The sequence below is a fragment of the Colletotrichum siamense genome, assembly GCF_013390195.1.
Source record: "Colletotrichum siamense strain Cg363 chromosome Unknown KSG_Cg363_contig03, whole genome shotgun sequence".
Classification (NCBI taxonomy): domain Eukaryota; kingdom Fungi; phylum Ascomycota; class Sordariomycetes; order Glomerellales; family Glomerellaceae; genus Colletotrichum; species Colletotrichum siamense.
The window spans coordinates 2,490,773-2,510,188 of NW_023501016.1; the positions used below are offsets into that span (position 1 = coordinate 2,490,773).

Genomic DNA, 19,416 nt, shown 5'->3' on the forward strand with positions numbered 1-19,416 from the left:
GGGTACTTATTTTCCACAGCTCAGGGTCGACCAATATGTTCTTCCTTAATTCTCATCGTCTTCGTTATCCTCATATTATTCACCCCTACAGAGACTAGCAACCAGACAGGAAAGTCGGAAATGTCAGTCATCGAGTCTCACGTAACGAAGTCGGCAAACGACGACGCCCATGATGCGGTCATTCCTACGCCAACTATTGACATCGAGAGTCTATCTTACAAAGGATCCGACGGATGGTTCGCCCAAACGAATTTGACCACAGAACAGACGAATGCGCTCATATACTATCTATGCACCAAGTATCATGCTGTTGAAATTGGGATTGCTCTTCCGTTCATCGAGGTCATGTGCCGTGGAGGCCCCCCCGCTGAGGATAACCGCCCCCCTACCATCGCTGACGCGATCGCAGTCTGGAGGTCAGAGGACGACGGTATGTTTTCGCCGATCTTTGGAGAGTTCGCCTGGGGAGACGAAATCGACATCGACAAGATCATTGTTTCAATGATAAAGCCCCGCGCACCTCTTCCTCAGCAAGCCATTGACTTCTTCGCCTTTGAACTCGTTCCCGACTGCATCGGCCTGGCCGTCATCTATAACACTCTTGTCATCGAGCTTCCAGAGACGGACTTCGAAACTTTCCACCGCCGTCTCGCAACGCTTACTGACAGAATTTGCGGCGTTCCCTTGCCTTCGAACTACAACAATGGTCCTTTGCCCAATTCCGAGCACACGATCGATTCGGGCGCGGCCAGAAACCAGCGATTCATCAGCATGGGATGGCGGTATTCAAAGGTTGTTGGGGCCCGCGGCTCCTTCGTCCAACAGACAGCCTATGCTGATTTGCAACTGAGAAACGCAGATACTGCCGGCGAATTCATTCGCTATTCTGACGTGTTCGACCCTCTCATCGAAATAGGTTCTGAGGTAACGCTGTGATGCAGCAGTGTTTCCGAACACGAATAAATTGATTTGGTAGCTTTGGTAGACGTCGTCCCCCTGCCACCTTATGTAAGGCAGTAGATCTCTTCTCTTATCGCCCTATCGCGGCAACCCAAAATTTCCCAAGCTTCATGACAGCCAACTGCAGGTGACCAATTCTTCACGATCGGCTTCTAGCTGGGTCGCTCGGGACAATGGCGTCGAGATGCTCCGGCAGTCATTCTTTGTTTCTTCCGTTCCTATATCCCTCCTTTTTTGTCTCCCGAGCCACCAGCGCATCCCGTCTCGCTACGAGGACTATCGCATCCCGCCGCCATAGCTCCACCCACGTCGCCCAAGAACCACCATCGAGCCGACTCAACCCCGCGCCCGACGACTATGCCTCGCCCAATTTTGCTGACAAGGCCAGCTTGACTCTTTATGCTGGCCCTGGTGGTCATGGGTGTATATCGTTCATGCGCGACGCATATCTTCCCGACGGTCCCCCAAACGGCGGCGATGGAGGCCATGGAGGCAACATTTACATCCAAGCCGTCCACGGCGAGACCTCTTTACACAAGCTGGCGAGGAGACGCTTTATTCGCGCAGGGCGGGGGAAGACTGGACAAGGCAGCGCGAAGGGCGGCCAGCGGGGCGAGGATGTCATCATCACCGTACCCGTCGGTACCGTTTTGCGCGAGCTGGGAAGAGAAGACCCCGTTGCTGAGGAGGCGGTGCTCCAGCGCGCATTGCGAGCGAAGAGAAAGGCCGAGAAGCGTGCAAAGCGAGAGCGCGAAGAGGAGCTTGCGCGCAGAGAACTGGTGATGACCGACGAGGAGATTGAGGAGGATAGATTGATCGAAGAAGAACGCAAGGCCAAGAAGCCCGAGCCGGAGGATGATGAGCCAGAGGATCCCGAGCGTCACAAGTGGCTTCTATATCCAGGCCTGTCCAAGTCCGACCTGAAGACTATTGCTCTGCCAAAGGCCCCTCGCCGTCAACGACTTTACCACCAGCCTCCTGGCCCTATCCAAATCGACTTGTCACGCCCATCACCGCAGCCGATTCTGCTTGCCACCGGAGGCGTTGGCGGTCTCGGCAACCCGCACTTTGTATCTCGCGAATTTCCAAGGCCAATTTTCGCAACAAAGGGCGAGCGAGCCGTGACGATGCAAATTGAACTCGAACTGAAGCTGCTCGCCGACGTTGGTCTCGTGGGTTTGCCAAACGCCGGCAAGAGCACACTGCTTCGGGCTCTTACGAATTCGCGCACTCGGGTCGGAAACTGGGCTTTCACCACTTTGCAGCCCAACATCGGCACCGTCGTGTTGGACAACTACAAGGGCCGACCGGTCATCAAGAGTTACAAGCGCTATCCCGCTGCTGCATCTTCAACTGGTACCCACGAGGAAGAAGTCCGGGTTGAACAGCGAACTCGCTTCACGGTTGCTGATATCCCGGGTCTCATCGAGGGTGCCCATCTGGATCGTGGACTTGGCATGGAGTTCTTGCGTCATGTCGAGCGAGCTGCGGTGCTTGCTTTCGTTATCGACCTCTCCGCTGGACCTGCCGTGAAGGCGCTCGATGCTCTGTGGAGGGAGGTCGGCCTCTATGCCCAGATGCGCGAGGAGGAGGAGCGAGATCGTGAGGTCGACTCTCGTATCGATTGGGACCTCGCTTCCAATGGCGACACCCAGCGTCCATACGGAGGCAACATGATGATTGCCGATGCCCCTGAAACTCCCAAGGAGGAGTCGGGACTACACATCACAGCCAAGCCATGGTTCGTGGTTGCCACCAAGGCCGACCTTCCCGAGACGCAGGAGAATTTCAAGCAACTGAAGGAGTACCTTGAGCAAATCAACAACGGTACCGCTCCTCACCCAAGTGGCGTTGAGAAGGGGACCTGGACGGAAAATTGCGCCGTCATTCCCGTAAGCGCCATTCATGGCCAGGGAGTTGACAGGATTGTTCACTGGACTGTAGGATTACTTGATGAGTAAATGTATCACGCTTGTACCATATTTGTAAAAAAACCACTCAACGCCAGTCCTGGACTGATTGCATTCTTGAAATATGAGACAAAGAAGCCACCCATTAGTTGTAAACCCTTTTTTTACATTTTGTACGATACTCCAGACTCGTGCTCCATCATATCGAAGGCCGGCTTCGCAGAAAACCATCCCGCCATCTCGGTACCGATAGACTTGTATGTGAACTCAGCATCCTCCTGCTCAACCTTGGTGGTCAAGTGACCGCGACCTCCCGCGGCGGCGTCGGCGAGGAGCTGCTGGTGGCAGCAGCGCTCCAGGCTGAGGAACCAATACACGCAGCTCTCGACCGACTTGCCGCAGGTGATGAGGCCGTGGTTCTGTAAGATGGCGGACTTCTTGTCGCCCAGCGCTTTTGCGATGCGGATGCCCTCCTCCTTGCCCAGCACGATTCCGCCAAAGTTGTCGTACAAGACGACGTCGTTGTAGAAGGCGCACGTGTCTTGGCTGATAATGTCGAGGTTGCGGCCGAGGGTGGAGAAGGCCTGGCCGTAGAGAGAGTGGGAATGGGCTACGCAGTTGATTTCGGGCCTGGCTTCGTGGACGGCGTGGTGGATCATGTATGCTGGGAAGTGTTAGTACGTTATTCATGGTAGCGTGGTTTGAGAGAGTGGCGAACCGGCGGTGTTGAGCAGTCTAACAGGGCCGCCCTCGACGACCTCGCCGTTCTCGTCCACCCGGATCAAATCAGACGCTTTGAGTAGAGGCCACGGAACGCCGAATGGGTTCAGCCAGAAGGTCCCTGGCTCAACTGGGTCCTGAACCATCTTGTCAGAAGAGAGGCTGCAATACGGAGACCCGAGAAACTCACGCGAACAGTGATATGGCCAGCCACGCCGGCATCAAAGCCGTTCTTGGCGAAAATGCGGAAGCCCAAAGCGAGACGTTCCTTGAGATGCTGTCGTTGCTGGTACGGGTCGTCGTACTTGACTGGCTTCATGTTCAGAGAAAGCTTCATCGAGCCTCTGTCCACGGTCGTTTTGGCCTTGCCATTGGAGGCGGCGGTGGCGTCCACCTGTGGGATCTGGTTGACGGTTGATGCGGGGGCCATGATTCTGGGTTGTGAAGTTTACAAAGTCACGAAGCTGAGGGGCAACAATGACCACCAGTTAAAAAGAAAATCGATCTATGAGAGCTATGGTATTTAAGTAGTCCGAGTCGCCTCCAGCTCGCGCCCTTGTCGAGCCGAAAGGCGCGGACGCATCCTCGCATGCGGGGATGTCTCAACCTCTCGGCTGGCATTCGGCTGCCGTTTCCCACGTTCTGATGGCAAAACAAGCTCTTGTTGGGGGAAACATTAGCATAGTCGAGAACTAAGGCACCTACGGCGGCAGGTAGTAACAGAAGCTCCCCAGGTCCCGAGGCAACAACCCCGCATTGGGCGATCGATGTTAGGCCTATCCTTGCCAGCGACTGCCTCGGTGCCCACTCCATGCTGCGAGCAGGACCCAATCAGTTTCCAGGCATTAGCAGACCGGACGTCTCTGTACGCCAGCCAACACACAGACTTGCTCGCGTGCTAATGATTACATATATGTCATCTGCAAGCCGTATAAGTACACGGAGGTAAGAGGCGAACGGCAGCTCTGGTGCTGCGCCGCGGATAACACGGAGCTGCAGAGGTTTCAGGAGCTTTCGTGTAAAGCCTTCAGAGCACACTACAGTGACCACAAAGGTGTTCGCCAGATCAGTCGAGCTGAAGCTCACGCTTTAAGACTTGACACTGTATGCCTTAGAGTTTCCACCATGAGATGAAGTTTCCAGGCGAAGTGGACTTTTTCTAAGCAGCTCCCCGCTGACTGATGGAACTGTTGACTTTGAGGAGCTGCAGTGTGTCTGTCTGTCTTTCAGGTGCTTTTGCGGATACAAGCCGGGGGGAGACCCTGAGGGACAGGGGTCTAATGCGGGGTGATAAGATAGCCCACCTAGCCTCTTGTGATTGGCCAATCTTTACCAAATCGAGGGGCTGGCGCATACCGCCCGAACCTCCAACTTTTTTTTTTTTTTTTTGGTCGGTCTCGTTTGAGTGACGGCAAAATTTCCTACCGCGCGACAGCTGTTGCGGTCTCACCTCTGAACTTCATCTCCCACAACAAACGTGCGCGCGCGACCAACAACACACGCACGTCAACAGAGCCTGCATTATGGGTCGCAAGTTCAAGGTTGGTAGCTTTTTAATGTCGAAATGAAGTTTTGATTGTGCTGACGTGCGCGGTAGGGCAAGAAGGGCAAGGGACGCGGCGGCGGTGCTGACCGCGGCCGCCAGCCTCGCAGCGAGTCGTGGCAGTCGTACCCGGCCGTCGACAAGAAGAACGAGAGGCTTCAGCGCTACTACAACACCATCATCGGCCTGTCCGAGGAGGAGCAGGGTCCCTTCTGGGATGCGCTGCGCAGAGATCTCCCCAACAGCTTCCGTTTTTGCGGCTCCAAGGGGTACGTCGCAGTGACTCAATTGAGATCGATCATGGACTTCGTACTGACTCCCATATAGCCACGCCTTGACCGTGAAGAAGCTCTTCCAGGAACGTTACATGCCCGAGATCGTCAAGATCGAACACGCCGATGGCCGCGCCGTCGAGCCCCCCAAGCCTCTCGAGTGGTACCCCAACGAACTTGCCTGGTGGATGACCACCCCGAAGAACGTCATTCGCAAATATGCTCCCTTTTCCTCCTTCCAGAAGTTCTTGGTCTCTGAGACGAGTGTCGGCAACACGAGCAGACAGGAGGTCGTCAGCATGATCCCTCCTCTTTTGATGGACGTTCGTCCTGGCATGACTGTCCTGGACATGTGCGCCGCTCCCGGCAGCAAGGCCGGCCAGCTTCTTGAGATGATTCACCAGGGCGAGGAGGCTAGAATCCGAAAGGTCCTGCGCGCCTACGCCAAGGAGGATGGACTTGCCCTTGGCGACGAGACCGAGGAGGAGCGTGAGGCTGATCTCGCAGCCGACTCTTCGGATGACGGTCGTGCCACCGGTATTCTGATCGCCAACGACGCCGACTACAAGCGCGGACACCTCCTTGTTCACCAGCTCAAGCGCATTTCATCACCCAACCTGCTCGTCACTAACCACGACGCCACGCAGTACCCGGCAATCAAGCTCCCTTCGGACCCCGCGACCCCGAACAAGCCCGTCTACCTCAAGTTTGATAGAATCTTGGCTGACGTTCCTTGCTCTGGCGACGGCACCCTGAGAAAGAACGCGAACCTCTGGAAGGATTGGCAGCCTGGAAATGCCCTCGGTCTCCACGTTACTCAAGTCAGAATCCTGCTGCGTGCCCTCGCCATGCTCAAGGTCGGAGGCCGTGTTGTCTACTCTACCTGCTCCATGAACCCCGTCGAGAACGAATCCGTTATCGCTGCTGCCATCGATCGCTGCGGTGGCCCCGACAAGGTCGAGATCGTTGACTGCAGCAACGAGCTGAAGGGTCTCATCAGAGCCCCTGGTATGCGCAAATGGCAGATCATGGACAAGTCTGGCAGGCTGTGGAGCTCTCAGGCGGAAGTCGATGAGTTCACCAAGAACAGCACTGATGGCATCGCCCCCGGCAGACTTGCCGAGACCATGTTTCCTCCCTTGGAGGACAGCGTCTGCGCTAACCTTCCCCTTGAGCGTTGCATGAGAGTCTACGGTCACCAGCAGGACACCGGCGCTTTCTTCATCACGGTCCTGCAGAAGAAGTCGGAGCTCAAGATTCGTCCCGAGGACCAGAAGTCCGATACAAACGGGACCGGAGCGACCGTCACACCCGCGGCTGAGAACGGCACCGAAACCAAGACGGAGGAGAACACTGAAGAGAAGACCGAGAAGACCGACGAGAAGGTTGAAGAGAAGACTGAGGAGACGGTCGAGGCTGCGGCTGAGGACCCCGCGCAGGATGCCACAAACGGCACGAAGCGACCGCGCGAGGACGAGGCGGCTGAAGGCGAGTCCCAAGACGCGAAGAAGCCCAAGCTTGCATCGCAGAACAAGCCTCAGAAATCCAACCGCAACGCCCACGGCCAGGTCGAGGAGCCCTACAAGTACCTCGACCCCAAGCACGAGGTCATTCAACACATCAAGGGATTCTATCACATCTCTTCTCGTTTCCCGGAAGACCGCTTCATGGTGCGCAACGCCGCCGGCGAGCCTGCCAAGGCCATCTACTACACCTCTGCCCTGGCGCGCGACATCCTCAAAGAGAACGAGGGTCGCGGCATCAAGGTCATCCACGGCGGCGTCAAGATGTTTATGAAGCAGGACGCCCCGTCTGCCGAGGTCTGCCGCTGGAGAATCCAGTCCGAAGGCATGCCCATCCTCCAGGGCTATGTCGGCGAGTCTCGCGTCGTCCGCCTCACAAACAAGGAGACCCTCCGCAGGCTCCTCATCGAGATGTTCCCCCGTATCGCCGACGGCGAGTGGCAGTCCATGGGCGAAATAGGAGAGCGCATCAGGGACATTGGCATGGGCTGCTGCGTGCTGCGGGTTGAGCCCGACGGCTCCGATGCCTCCTTCAGCGAGCGTATTGCGCTCCCGTTGTGGAAGAGCATCCACTCCCTCAACCTCATGCTGCCCAAGGACGACCGCACGGCGATGCTCTTGCGTATCTTCAACGACACCACGCCATTGATCAATAACAGCCTCCAGAAGCAAAAACAGATTGACGAGGCTGCCAAGGCCAAGGCCGCTGAGGAGGCCGCGATCGCCGAGCAGGAGTATGCCGATATTGAGGACGCACCCACCCCCGAAGAGATGGATTTCGAGCCCACCTCGGTGCCCGCGGCTGAAGAGGCCGCTCTCGAGACCACCAACGGAGAGAACTAGGGAACGCCGTTTGCTGTTGCTTGGAGAGAGAGCAAATAGGATCAGCTCTGGGAAGATACCTTTGGCGAGAATAGCAGTGGAGGAATCGTGAGCAACAACAGCCAAGAGCAGTTATGGGAAGACGTGTTTGCCCAGGAGGACCAATTGATGGCTGATGAGAAGCGTGAGGAGCCTGATGTAGCTCCAGTTGGCACCCCTGTGCCCGAAAGCTGGCCATCGGGATCCGCAAGAGCTCGTCACATCAGTGATAGTCTCTGGGAAGTTCGCCGGAAGCGAGCAGACCACGCTGCCGACCCGGGATGGAGATGGGACGGGCTGAGGCTCTGGCCCATCCCGAAGGCGCCGACCTGCGAAAGGTACTAGACGAAAGACAAAATGTATAAGTACATGAGAGATTAGTTGGAGTAGCACATCACAGTCTGTGAATAGATTTCTTTGGCATTGAATTAGGCTTCTATCTTGCGTCATGCGTTATTGAATGATCGTGCGTGCTTTCTCACATAAGGGAAAGGAATTAAAGAGCATAAAGAGGGCAAATCCGAACAACATCTGTTGGACAAGCTATCAGCACACAACCAAGACCAGATTCTGAAAGCACCTTAGTGGTCCAGACATTGTTATGTCATGTCATTCGCAGAGCAGAAGTTGTGCAGGTTGTGAATTCCACAAGGCAGGGGTAAACACAGTAAGAAAGTAAACAGCTTGTTTACCAAGTTAAATCCCTCAACCCTTAAGCCCCTCCGCACCATAATTATTGTGACTTGAAGAGCTGTCTGGGCTTAGTATCCCAGAAGACACCAAAAAGTTTGACGAAACTCTGGACAGGCAAAAAAGAAAACGAGTTGTGTGCGCTGCAATCGCGGACGGGAATTGAGCCCGACGTGGCTGTGATGATGTTAGAATACATGCAGACGACGTATGTTCAGGAACAGATGGTGCTTACGGGTCGAACCCACAACCTTGAGATTAAGAGTCTCACGCTCTACCGATTGAGCTAGCCGGGCGAGTTGATGAAGAGTTATGATGAGGAGGTGGGTTTATGGTGGGAGACGACGTGAGGTTCTCGTGGGAGGGGGCTCGTCTCCTTCCTGTGGGGTGTTCAAGCCCTTTGAAGTTGACTTGGAAGTTAAGCTGAGACTCGGCAATGTGGCATGGGTTGTTGTCTCCCGCAACGTGACCAAGTGTTGAGCCGCCTGCGTGGTGTTACAATCTCAAGTTGGCGGAGAACAACATCTATTCTATCCGTTCTGAGCACCAAGCCGGCAGTAAATATAGACTGGCTGGTCAAACAAAGAGTCCTTATGTATCTTGGAAAGACCCCATTTGGTAGTGAATAGCTGTTTTCAGAGCTCATTCGACGAGGAAGCCCTACTGTACCTTGTCTCATGCGACGTAAACGGGCTGGGACCGCATCCTGCTTCTTCGCCCCGGTGGAAATAAAGCATAGACAGCGTGCTTGGTATTTAATCCGGGACATGTATTTGCTCTGAAGTCGTCTCCAAGCCGAATTTGCGAGCCTTCTTTGAACTCTTTCAGACGTTTCAACGCCGAGTCCCCTCTATGTGCGAGGCTAGGTGCTCGTAGCAAGAAGATTGGCCAGTACGTAGCGCAGAACAGATTAAGCAAGTGCGCCGAGTATTGTATTGAATTAAACCCAATATTAGCCACAACAGAGGGCCGAATGACACCGGGATTCTGTTCTAGCATGTGTCCGCAACCTCTCCGTCGCGAAAGTCACATCCGTAACCCTAGTCTGGACTGTACCGTGTGTTACCAAGCTGATCGATTGCATTCGCCTTCGCGCCGAATCGACCATCAATAAATTCCGCGGGTTGGTGTTGAACTCCTCATACGTCGACCTTCTTGAAACTTATACTTGTTCACTAGCAGCCTGCTTCTAAACATCAACTGGTCATAGTTATATGTTATCGAAACCCTACCTGTTGACGGAAAATCATTATTGAGAAGCCCACGAAATCTCGGCTCGGGGGCCTGTTCAAGCCTCTATATGTAGCCATCACGAGGTCCCCTCCGTACGTCAGAGAGAGCCGTCGAAGCCGGGGTCCCTGAAGTTTATGGGTAATACTCATACGCTACCTATTTAAGTTGACGCTGGGGAGAAGAACAGATCTAGACACGCAACGTATCACATCTGACTCTATCGGGTTTGCAAGGATACTCAGACAATCGTAAAAGGCCTCTTGGTCTTGTCAGACGGCATACAAAGTGCCCATCAAACGACCCCCTTCCACACGGATGCCCCAGGTATCCTGGCCTAGAGCTTCTAGATTATCCGATTGAATACTCGCATCTTGATGACGGTAGGTAATCAAATCTGTGAAAATCTGCTGGAGTAGTTGAAAACTTAGATGTAGCCTACTCCATACCCGCCGGCGTCATTTTCTAGAATAGTAGCCGTCTGGGAGAGAGCTATTGGACTCTGGTGAGCTCTTGTCACGCCATAGAACCTGCTATTGGATAAATAGCTCGAATCTCATCCCAGATAGCCCAGAACCTCACTTGGCTCTCGATGTCGACGTGACGCGGCCATGCCTTTGAAGAACGCCAACCTGACGGCACAAGCGACGTGCTCCTGCAAGCACTTTCAACCCGCCGGCAGTAAATCAGGTTTTCACCCCGCTCCATGATACCGCTGACAATGCATGGCGTTAGAAATCATCCAGTATTGGACCCCCAATATTTATCGAGAACCGGCGTCGAACGGCATGAATTGCCTGATACACCCCCTCGTTTCCCTCTCAAGTTACTAGTAGAAGCCCTTCACCAAGCTTCCCCTACATTCGAATTGTCTTCATGATGACGATCTAACGAAATTCACGAAGATACTATTGTATACGGAGAAGAATAGGATCCTTGTCCGTCATGGAGCAAAGCAAAACGGTTGTCGAGACCGGGCTACAGAAGAACGGGCTCGTTTCCCCGAGAACCGGTGCCCCGTGATATACCTCCAAATATATCATGTACCCAGAAAAAAGACCACATAACAGAAAGCCCAACGCAAGCTGTCTCGAAAATTCTCCGCAGGTTCTCCTGCAAACCCATGCATCGTGTAAGCAGCCGGGGGGGTGGCCGGCCGGTCTCCCGGGGTTCCCAACAACGCATAAGATCGTCGGACCATCGACTCGGGGATCCAAAAGCCAGGACGAACCCATGTCAGAAACCGTCAAAACCCCGCGGTAAAAGAGAGTTCAGATGCAGAGACAGACACGGCACAGCAGAAACCAAAAAAAAACACAAATACTTGCATTTACTCAGATTTGAGGGGTTCACATCTCCCACCCCTTCCCCCCCTCGCACAGGGATTATGATTGCAAGACGGCGTTCGTGTATATATAATATGCTATCTCATAACCAATTCCCCCATATACCCGTACACGCGGAACAGCCGGACGGCCGTTCCGCTAGTCATTTCTCACATGATGAAGCGCATCCCGTTCTATAGTTACACAAGACATATATCCCAAATGTCCCATTAACAAAACTCCCCAAGATTCCCGGACCTGAGAGAACCAAGTTGGAAGAAACATCCCAAAAAACCAAACAATACGCAAACTTGTGGTCATTTCTTTCTGTTACCTGGTAGAAATGCCGATTCTGTCACTGTCTTTTTGTGTTGTTATCGTTGCTCTTTTTTTGCTGAGAGGCAACGACGGGCTGGTCTGCCTCTCCATTTGTCCTTGTTGAAAAAGGACGTAGGTGGTGTCGCCCTCACACTTCACAACCCTCCGGCCGAGCATCAGCGAAACTGAATCGCAACCGTTGAATCGACGTGGACGAAGATGACGGCGCCTTCGACTTGATTTTGGAGAGTGGGCTTCGAGAAGGTTGGAAAGAAAAATGGCGTTCCGTCATGGGGTCGTCGCATCGTCACGTCGTTCACCGTCTTGCAGGCGACCATGATCCTCGGTATCATCACGAGGAGAGATACAAGTTGCCGACTTACACCCTTGGCGACGATATGCCTGGGTTCAAGGCCGAGGTGGAGTCATCCAGCAGAGAAGAAGACGGAAAGAGAAAAGGGGGGGAAGAGAAAGGAAATAAGAAAAGGGGCTCGGAGCTGGTGGTGTTCGTGACGTCGAGAACAACTTCGTTGTCAAAAGTCCTCGCCGTCCATCAAACAACGATACCAGAAGAAGTAACAGCACGCAAACACCCACATCGCACCTACACTGGGACCGCCCACGACGTCGACCATCTCGATGCGCCGCGGCCCCGGTGCCCTCGACTCCTCCCGGCGGATGCGCTCCTGTTCTGCGAATCGCACACGATTGTACAACTCCCGGGACGGCGCATAGGTCGGCGGCGGCTGCGAGACGACCAAGCCGCCACCCCGGCCGCTGCTGCGACTGTTACCGGAAGTGCTTCTCGAATGCGTCGGCGGCGCAGCCCTCATACTCAGATTCCGTCTCGGCGGATGCTCGACATGTTGGATCTGCGGTACACTCCCTCCGCTCCCACCACCGCCGCCCGTGTTCACGGCATCACGACGTCCTCCATCGTCACCACGGCGACCATCGTCCGAAGAGGGATGAGACGAATAGTCGGAGTAGATAGAGTACGAACTAACACGATGCCGCCCGAGGGCGCCCGAGCTGCGTTCGCTGTTGCGGGGTTTGATGTCTCGTCCGTTGTAGTTGAATTCTCGCAGCCCGCGCTCGGCGCTCTCAAAAGGGGGCGGGGGAGGGGGAGGAGCCATTGGAGGGGGGCCAGGGGGTGGAGGGACCTCGTCCGCCTCGTCGAGCCCCGTCAGCTGCTGCTTCTGCATCTCCTTGAGCTCGAAGAGCTGTCCCGTCGGACGCTCCATTCTGTAGAACTTGAGCTGCGGCGAGCCTTCGTCGAGCGGCGGCGTGAGGGTTTTCGAGGAGCTCATGGTGGGCGTTGAGTTGTTCGTCTCTCTCTCTTCTGACCTTCCGACCGTAAGGTCGTCATCAGCATTCGTTGGGCGTCGAGAGGAAGAGGGGGTTAATTTGGTGTGTATCAACTGGCTGGAGACGCCCTGACTCGGCGGCAGGTATGACGACAGACGCTCAGGGCAGAATGTATTCATTCCGGGGTCATCGGAGCAGGATAAAGGAGCACGACGAATCTCGCGCCTGCGCGTTCAACAATCAACGGGGCTTCCGGAGTCAATCGTTGACCGGCGACGGTGGTCATTTGATCAAGATAGTGAGTTGTGCCGGAAGAGATGGGAGTACAGACAGCTGTCACGCACCGAAGCTCCCGACATCCGTCGCAGCCGGCGAGGCGTCCGTCACAAGAGCCTCACGGCGCGGGCAACCCGCGGTCGTCATGTGCACGGAGACATTTCATCGCCCTCCATCCCACCACCCCTTTAACGAAACCCAGATTGACTTTGGGGTCTTGGCTCAAGCTTCGCCCTCGCATGCCTTGGCCCATGGGTCTGAGGCGGGAATTTGTTTCTTGCGGTCTGCTCGTACATTGAGGAGGTTGCCAGCGTGCGAGGAGGTTGCCGGTCCACCAGTACCCGTAAACCAAAGGAAAGTCCAAGTTACACCCACGCGTCCGAGGCCCCTAAAACACAGTCGTACAGCTATCGGCAATGATACCATTCAGAGTTTGGTTTGCTGTTTCTCGACCGCCTCTTGCGGGAGCGAGAAGGTGCACTCACTACCCTCACCGTCTGTGTGTGTGCATGTGTATGTGCCTGTGTGTTTGCGTGCAAGTCTGTCCTGCTTACCGCATAAGAGAGTCCGAACGAGCGGCGGGATATCGTATTCTAGGCGAATGAGAAGTCGGCTTGCGGGACCCAAGTGATCGGAAACGGAAACTTCTAGTGCGCGCCGTCGTCTCGAGTTTCTCGCGCTGGTATCGGAGAGACGAGGTTGGCGCGGCGGGTCCCCTGGGGAAATCGGCGCCGGCCGTTGTGGAGGAATGACCGGCCGTGATGAAGATGCCAATTCATATCGTGCCCGTCGGTTTCGTAATGTGTAATCTAGCATGGTCGGTCAAGCAATGCCCCGAATGACCTATTTCGCCACGACTCGAGTCATTGGCGTCGGCAAAAGAGGGATTGTGCCATCATAGCGCCGTCATCGTCAGAACTCAAGACAATCCCGATATAGGTCCCTTGGAAACCATCGACCGTTGGCTCAGCTATATCGGGCTGTGACTTTGGGGCTCTGTTTCTGACGGCAGCTGTCCATCAGATCTGGTTAGGATTCAGATAAGAACACGGGATTGCTGGTTAGTCACCCCTTCTTGCAACGACGTCAGCGTTCGTGACACTATCAGCAGCAGATGCGAACTCGTGATGTGCCGTGCAGGTAGGGTTCCGGACGATGGCCGACGAGCCGCTAAGGCATGCAGTGCTCCGTTCGACGGCCTGCCGAGACGCTGTAACCCACTGCCATCTGCAACTGCCGGACTTGAAGATGATGGAGATCACCTGCGGGCGATACTGGTCCCTGGCCGAGAGCAAAAGGGCGGTCACGGGCCACGAGATGGGCGAGAGCGTGCTGGTGCAGGCCGTTGCGCATTGGTCTTTTCTCCGGGGCATCTCCTTGCTTCCGTTTGCTCGTCATCGCTGATCAAGCAGTGAATTGACATCTTGCAGCTGTTCAGCCACTTCGTCGTCGAGGACTCGGGAACCATAGCCATATCGTACTTGCTCTGATCATGCCCTCCAGCTTCAAGCCTCAAAGTCGTTACTTCTCGTCTCAACTTTGCCTCACCGTTCGTACAGCAGCCAGCAGGTGCGACAAGCTCGCCTGCATACCAGCACCCAGCATATACGTCTGTATGGGAATGGGGGTCAGATAATCAGGCCATTTGCAATCTTTAGCAGCAAACTATGCGGCTAGGCACGCATCGACTTGCGGTAGCCGAGGCTATGCGGCCAGGACAACTTCTGCCTCTAGTCTTAGGACGAGACTTAGTTGACAGGCGGAAGGGTGCGTGCAGCGGCTAGTCTCGACCGCGCCATCGCTAGATGACATCCGTTGAATCTGAACCCCGACAGACGGGGGTAAAATACCTCCTTCAGGTACAGGGCCTTCATCCAGGAATCCGTAGGAAATGACACCCGTGTATTAGTTGATGATAGGCAGTTCCAGACCCAAACGAACGGATATGCTGGCAGACATGGCTGCCCTCCACTCCCTGCTACTAACGGCCGTGTACCTCAGGCTCAGTCCGGTTGTGGCACTTGGGTTCGCGTGGTGTTCAGCCACGGCTTAGAGCTCCATTGTGTCTTTGGTAGAAACATGGACCCAAGACAGAGGTATCGGCAGATTCGCCAAGCCCCGACAGGGTAAAACAAAACGCACAAAGCCTGAGGGCATAGTCTCACGAAGGGCGTTTTGCCACGCGAGAGAGTAGCACAGCTGCATCCGCGGTTGCCCAGCATCCAAGACCACCCAGGTCCTGGATTCGGAAAACTGCGGACTCCCGTCGTGCAGGGAAGATGAGGTTGAGGTCACTCCGCGCCTACAACCCCAATTCAACTCTACTTGAACACGCCGTATCCATGTGGGACACTATGCCGAACGGCAGATTTGAAGACTGAATGGCAGCTCAACCAGCGCTGTATAGTGTGCGCGCAATTGGTTCGCCAAGCGAGAAGAGTCATTGAAGTCAGAGAAGTACTGCGGAACGTCGGTTTTTGTGTAACGTTCCTCACGCTACTTGCCGTGAGCGGTGACGCCTGCGTGGTTGACGGGGATTCGAGCGGGCGCGTTGATTCGGTAGTCCTGCGGATAACCAGCAAATGATGGCTCGCTGATTCACTACCGCCGATGAGGAGCAACTGCCATGGCTGGTAAATTGGCAATGTTTGGCTATCGCGTTGTCCGAGCTGAGCATTGATGAGCAGCCATCCGTACTTCGTAGACCGGATACCCAATCTGACCTTCATGTACCGCAGGCTAGGATGGGCTGTCAACTAAAGGTGGGCAAAAAGCTCCAGCTGTCAGAGGCGTGGTCGTGATTGATCCCCTGGCGCCGCCAAAAAAACTAAAGACACGGCTTTTCAGGCTCCCTTGGCTGCCCCCTATTAAGCTCATCCTTCCACGGGCATTCTAGAACCAAGCCCACCCCCGATGATATTCTTGAAAACGGCCTTGGTTCAGGTCGAGACGGTCCATCATTAAACCAAGCCCGTCGCGACCCAATTTGAGAGCATTCTGTGTGAAACGGTCTTATTTGGCTCCGAGAGGCATCGTGACTTGACATGGATACAGGCGTTAGGTCAAACGCCTCGAAATGAAGCTGGGCGGCGTAGAGGAGAGCGAGCGACCCACGTCGTGGCCGGCAAGCTGTACGCAATTCAACACATGGCTAAGTACCTTGTACGAGGTCACAGTCCGATCGACCTGTCAGCTCCGGCCCTAGAGGCTAGACAGCTAGGAAGCGCTCGCTGTGTCGTACGACGGAGGGGTGCCGATCGACCATGCTCCACCGGGAGAGCCGCCTTCATCCTCCCTTTCGTGTAAAAGTGCTCCGTACAGACAAACTTTGCGGTGTGTATTGTGTACCTTGCGCTCAGGGATCGGCTGGCAAGGCTTGACCAAGGATGCTGTTGCTCTGGATCCGGTGTCAAAAATGTGCCACGCGACGTTGTGACGAGCCGGGATGGGGAAAAAAGCGGTGTTGACTGGTCCTGGAAACAGTTTGGAAAGAGAAGTGCCAAAGAAAAGTTTCATATCATTGCTGAGAAGTGGCTCCCGTGGAGTATTTTGCTCAATATTGTCCACACCGCGCCAGGAGACACTTTAACTCTATACCACGTAACGAGTGGGATTGGCCGGCTATAGTTTGTTTCTTCATCGCGTCGTTACTGGCTCTCATGTGTCTCGGGGGCTCTCCCCGAGGCCTCTGGCCAAGGTTGGTCTGAAATGACCGCTTCGTCATGCGTTGCGTTTGTTCGATACGCACCATTGGCCCCGAAGCCGCCGACCTGGATGAAAGTTTTTGGAGCTTGGCCCATTCTCCGGCGGGCGACCTGCAACCCGCCTTTGGTGACATACTGTCGGTATTTTGTGCTGGGCTTCCTGCCCACCCATACCCGTGTTGCCCTGGGCTGCGATGGTTCATCGCTGACCGCTTTGACCCGGCCACTCGGAGCCATGTCGTTGGCGGGTGCCTCCAACGGGTTGTTTGCTTGCTTGCTTCACCTCCATTGTATATCCGCTTTGCCGTATCAAATGCAAATGCGTACACTGGGGGTTGTACGCCTGAGGCGTGTTCTCGTCCTCCCCTGTGCACGCGGTGACTTCACTGATCTCAGCTAAAGGCATGGCAGGGCGGCAAGGGAATACCCGGCCCTGCCATGTGGCATTGGAGATTTTTCCCTTGATCCCGCCGACCTGTAATTTAAGCACCACAGCATGCATACGAAGCGTGAAAGCCACGCCGGTATCCGGACCGCACCCTGCTGGTTCCGCGTTTCTTGCGGTTTCACGCTTGATCGGCGTAGCCGTCAGTTCGTGGCAACACGGCGAGATTGGCGATTTCGAACTAGCGACCGCCCATCTTCATCGGTTGGTGATGGACGATGGGTTCAAGCCGATGAACCAGCCCAGGGCAGTTGTCGTCTCAACCGGCGCCTCTGTGCCCCTTCTCTGGACAGGGTCTCGGGGGTTATGATGACTCAGGTGACAAGTCGGTCAGTGGTGTTCCCTGTCGGTGTTTGTCTCGTAAGCGGCGTCTACTTCAAATTTGGGCCCAGTCTCCCATGTGCCAGCGTTCCGCACAAAATCCTTCAGACCAGGCCCCTGGCGTCGAGTGCGAATTTCCGTGTGGCTTGCTACCCACGTGGCAATCTCCACCATTGACGCCAAACACGGCTTAGGCCAGGGACCAGTAGTCTTCCATCAGTGCCGTGCGGTTGCTGCTGGGTATCTGTACAACAGTCTCCGATCATGCCAAAGATGTGATGCCGCAGGCCCTAGAGGCACTTGTTGAACGCTGGTGTATTGATGAGAGCTTGGCAACCGTGCCTCTAGCCTGCGCCGTCCTGACTGTCATTGTGATTCGATATATGCCCCGCGCCATCTGCACGTTGACCAGAAGCGCCCGCTGAAGCCATAGGGTGCGGCGCGCTTATCAATAAAAACGGCGGGCTGCCCAGCCAGGGTCAAGTATCAATAGGACGAACTGCTTGACGCCGGTCAGATGAGCGGCCAGCCGGCAGCCAGGGCAGCTTTAAGGCACTGCCAGTCTGTCGGTGCATTACATGGCGTTGTTGGACCTGTTGCATAACGGTTCCCATAGGCAACGACTAGACCGATCCAGGTACCTCCTCTTTCTCCCGATAGGCGACATCCCAGCCTGAGGTTGAGGTGATATTGAACGGAATCACTGGCGGTGCCCTTATCAATGCGAGGCGTATCCGGGTAAATTCAAGCATGCGCCTTCGCTGTGCAGCATAAGGACTTCGAACTGTCCGCAACACCGAGAATCGGTCCATTTCACTGGCAAGGGAGCCCTCAGCACAGTTGAATTCAAGCAGTCGTTTGCAAGAAAAAGAAACGATTGCTTGAAACAAGCCTTGCCGAACACGTGTAGCTGCGGGCTGACGGAGGCCACCCCGGATTCGGGTTGACGGGCGGAAACAGAAAAAGAAGCAAACGCTCGCATGTATCCATCCGTAAAAGAAACCCCTCACAAGAAAATCCACGTGGAAACAACGGGGGTTAGCCAGGGATTACACCAATGGCTTCCGTCGCAAGATCGATTTACCACCGTCTACTTGTCAAGTCAAGCCGCGTCGTGTGTGGTAGGTAAAACCGTATACTCCCCACCAGATGTGTTTACCGAGTTATTGAAGCCCTGCAGCTTGACGGAGCAATGTAGCGCCCGCTAGGTCGTGAGGTATTTGTTGCGCTCTGTATACGCTCCTCGAAGTATTTTGACTCCAACCTCACCGCCGCTCATCCAGTTGAAATGCTGTGGGGTGTCTCTCTCACAACTCCTGTGTGGGGGATTCCACTTTGCCCTCTTCGGATAGATATAGGGCCCTGGTCTCGAACGTTCCCCTGAGTAACACGAACGTGCGTGTCGCTGAAAGCCAGGCCGTAGGCCATTCCACGACGCAGTTCCGACAGCCGGGCAGCAATTTAGAAACGGGTTCACATCGCTGCTGAGCGAACGATATTAATGTTTGTGGTGAGATTGACGCCCGCATTCACTAGTGCACCAACTCGGGCCATGACCTCATTCTTCCAGAAGGCAACTTCGAACCGAGCCAGGCCCAACGCAGCATGGTTGCATGCATAGCCTCAACAAGACCCCTTGGCATCGTCCCCACGAACGATCAGCCATGTCTTTGATCCTGTCACGTAATTTCAGCTCGTCGATGGATCAGCCGTCTCAGATCAGTCGAAACGCGTTTAACTACCCGCCAGATGAAAAGACACGTGTTGAAGCGCCGCCACATTCCCACCACGTTCGATCATGTCTCCGCTATTGGGCTCGCAATGCGGCGATCCAAGTGATAGGTCGCAACATTGTCGTGCAATACGTGTCTGTCGCCCGGATGACTGATGTGATATCGTACGTGGGTGTGAATTTGCTAGCCTGAGCAACCTGAACCGAGCTCGTATTGGGGTTTGCATCGCCTGGTGGCTGGCTGCTGGTCGCTATCCGAGCTTTCAAGCGATCCCCTT

At 55.0% G+C, this 19,416-nt stretch overlaps 6 protein-coding genes across 6 annotated transcripts; 3 read left to right on the forward strand and 3 right to left on the reverse strand.

Annotated features, from left to right (window-relative positions):
- Window positions 1-120: 120 nt before the first annotated feature.
- CGCS363_v004659 (uncharacterized protein) lies at window positions 121-936 on the forward strand (the record flags this gene model as incomplete). The annotated part of the gene is made up of 1 exon (XM_036636508.1): window positions 121-936. The coding sequence occupies one exon, from the start codon at window positions 121-123 to the stop codon at window positions 934-936; it is 816 nt and encodes a 271-aa protein (XP_036498848.1).
- Window positions 937-1,133: 197 nt separating this feature from the next.
- Window positions 1,134-2,921, forward strand: CGCS363_v004660 (GTPase MTG2; the record flags this gene model as incomplete). The annotated part of the gene is made up of 1 exon (XM_036636509.1): window positions 1,134-2,921. The coding sequence occupies one exon, from the start codon at window positions 1,134-1,136 to the stop codon at window positions 2,919-2,921; it is 1,788 nt and encodes a 595-aa protein (XP_036497945.1).
- A 113-nt stretch (window positions 2,922-3,034) lies between these two features.
- Window positions 3,035-4,020, reverse strand: CGCS363_v004661 (Meiotically up-regulated gene 14 protein; the record flags this gene model as incomplete). Its single annotated transcript, XM_036636510.1, has 3 exons — window positions 3,035-3,534; window positions 3,589-3,727; window positions 3,781-4,020. 3 exons carry the CDS (start codon window positions 4,018-4,020, stop codon window positions 3,035-3,037), a joined length of 879 nt encoding a protein of 292 aa, XP_036498685.1.
- Window positions 4,021-5,113: 1,093 nt separating this feature from the next.
- NCL1 (Multisite-specific tRNA:(cytosine-C(5))-methyltransferase) lies at window positions 5,114-7,771 on the forward strand (the record flags this gene model as incomplete). The annotated part of the gene is made up of 3 exons (XM_036636511.1): window positions 5,114-5,131; window positions 5,188-5,402; window positions 5,461-7,771. 3 exons carry the CDS (start codon window positions 5,114-5,116, stop codon window positions 7,769-7,771), a joined length of 2,544 nt encoding a protein of 847 aa, XP_036498682.1.
- A 4,114-nt stretch (window positions 7,772-11,885) lies between these two features.
- CGCS363_v004663 (uncharacterized protein) lies at window positions 11,886-12,662 on the reverse strand (the record flags this gene model as incomplete). Its single annotated transcript, XM_036636512.1, has 1 exon — window positions 11,886-12,662. The coding sequence occupies one exon, from the start codon at window positions 12,660-12,662 to the stop codon at window positions 11,886-11,888; it is 777 nt and encodes a 258-aa protein (XP_036498683.1).
- Window positions 12,663-13,799: 1,137 nt separating this feature from the next.
- Window positions 13,800-14,289, reverse strand: CGCS363_v004664 (uncharacterized protein; the record flags this gene model as incomplete). Its single annotated transcript, XM_036636513.1, has 3 exons — window positions 13,800-13,948; window positions 14,006-14,146; window positions 14,199-14,289. 3 exons carry the CDS (start codon window positions 14,287-14,289, stop codon window positions 13,800-13,802), a joined length of 381 nt encoding a protein of 126 aa, XP_036498688.1.
- Between the last annotated feature and the right edge of the window lie 5,127 nt (window positions 14,290-19,416).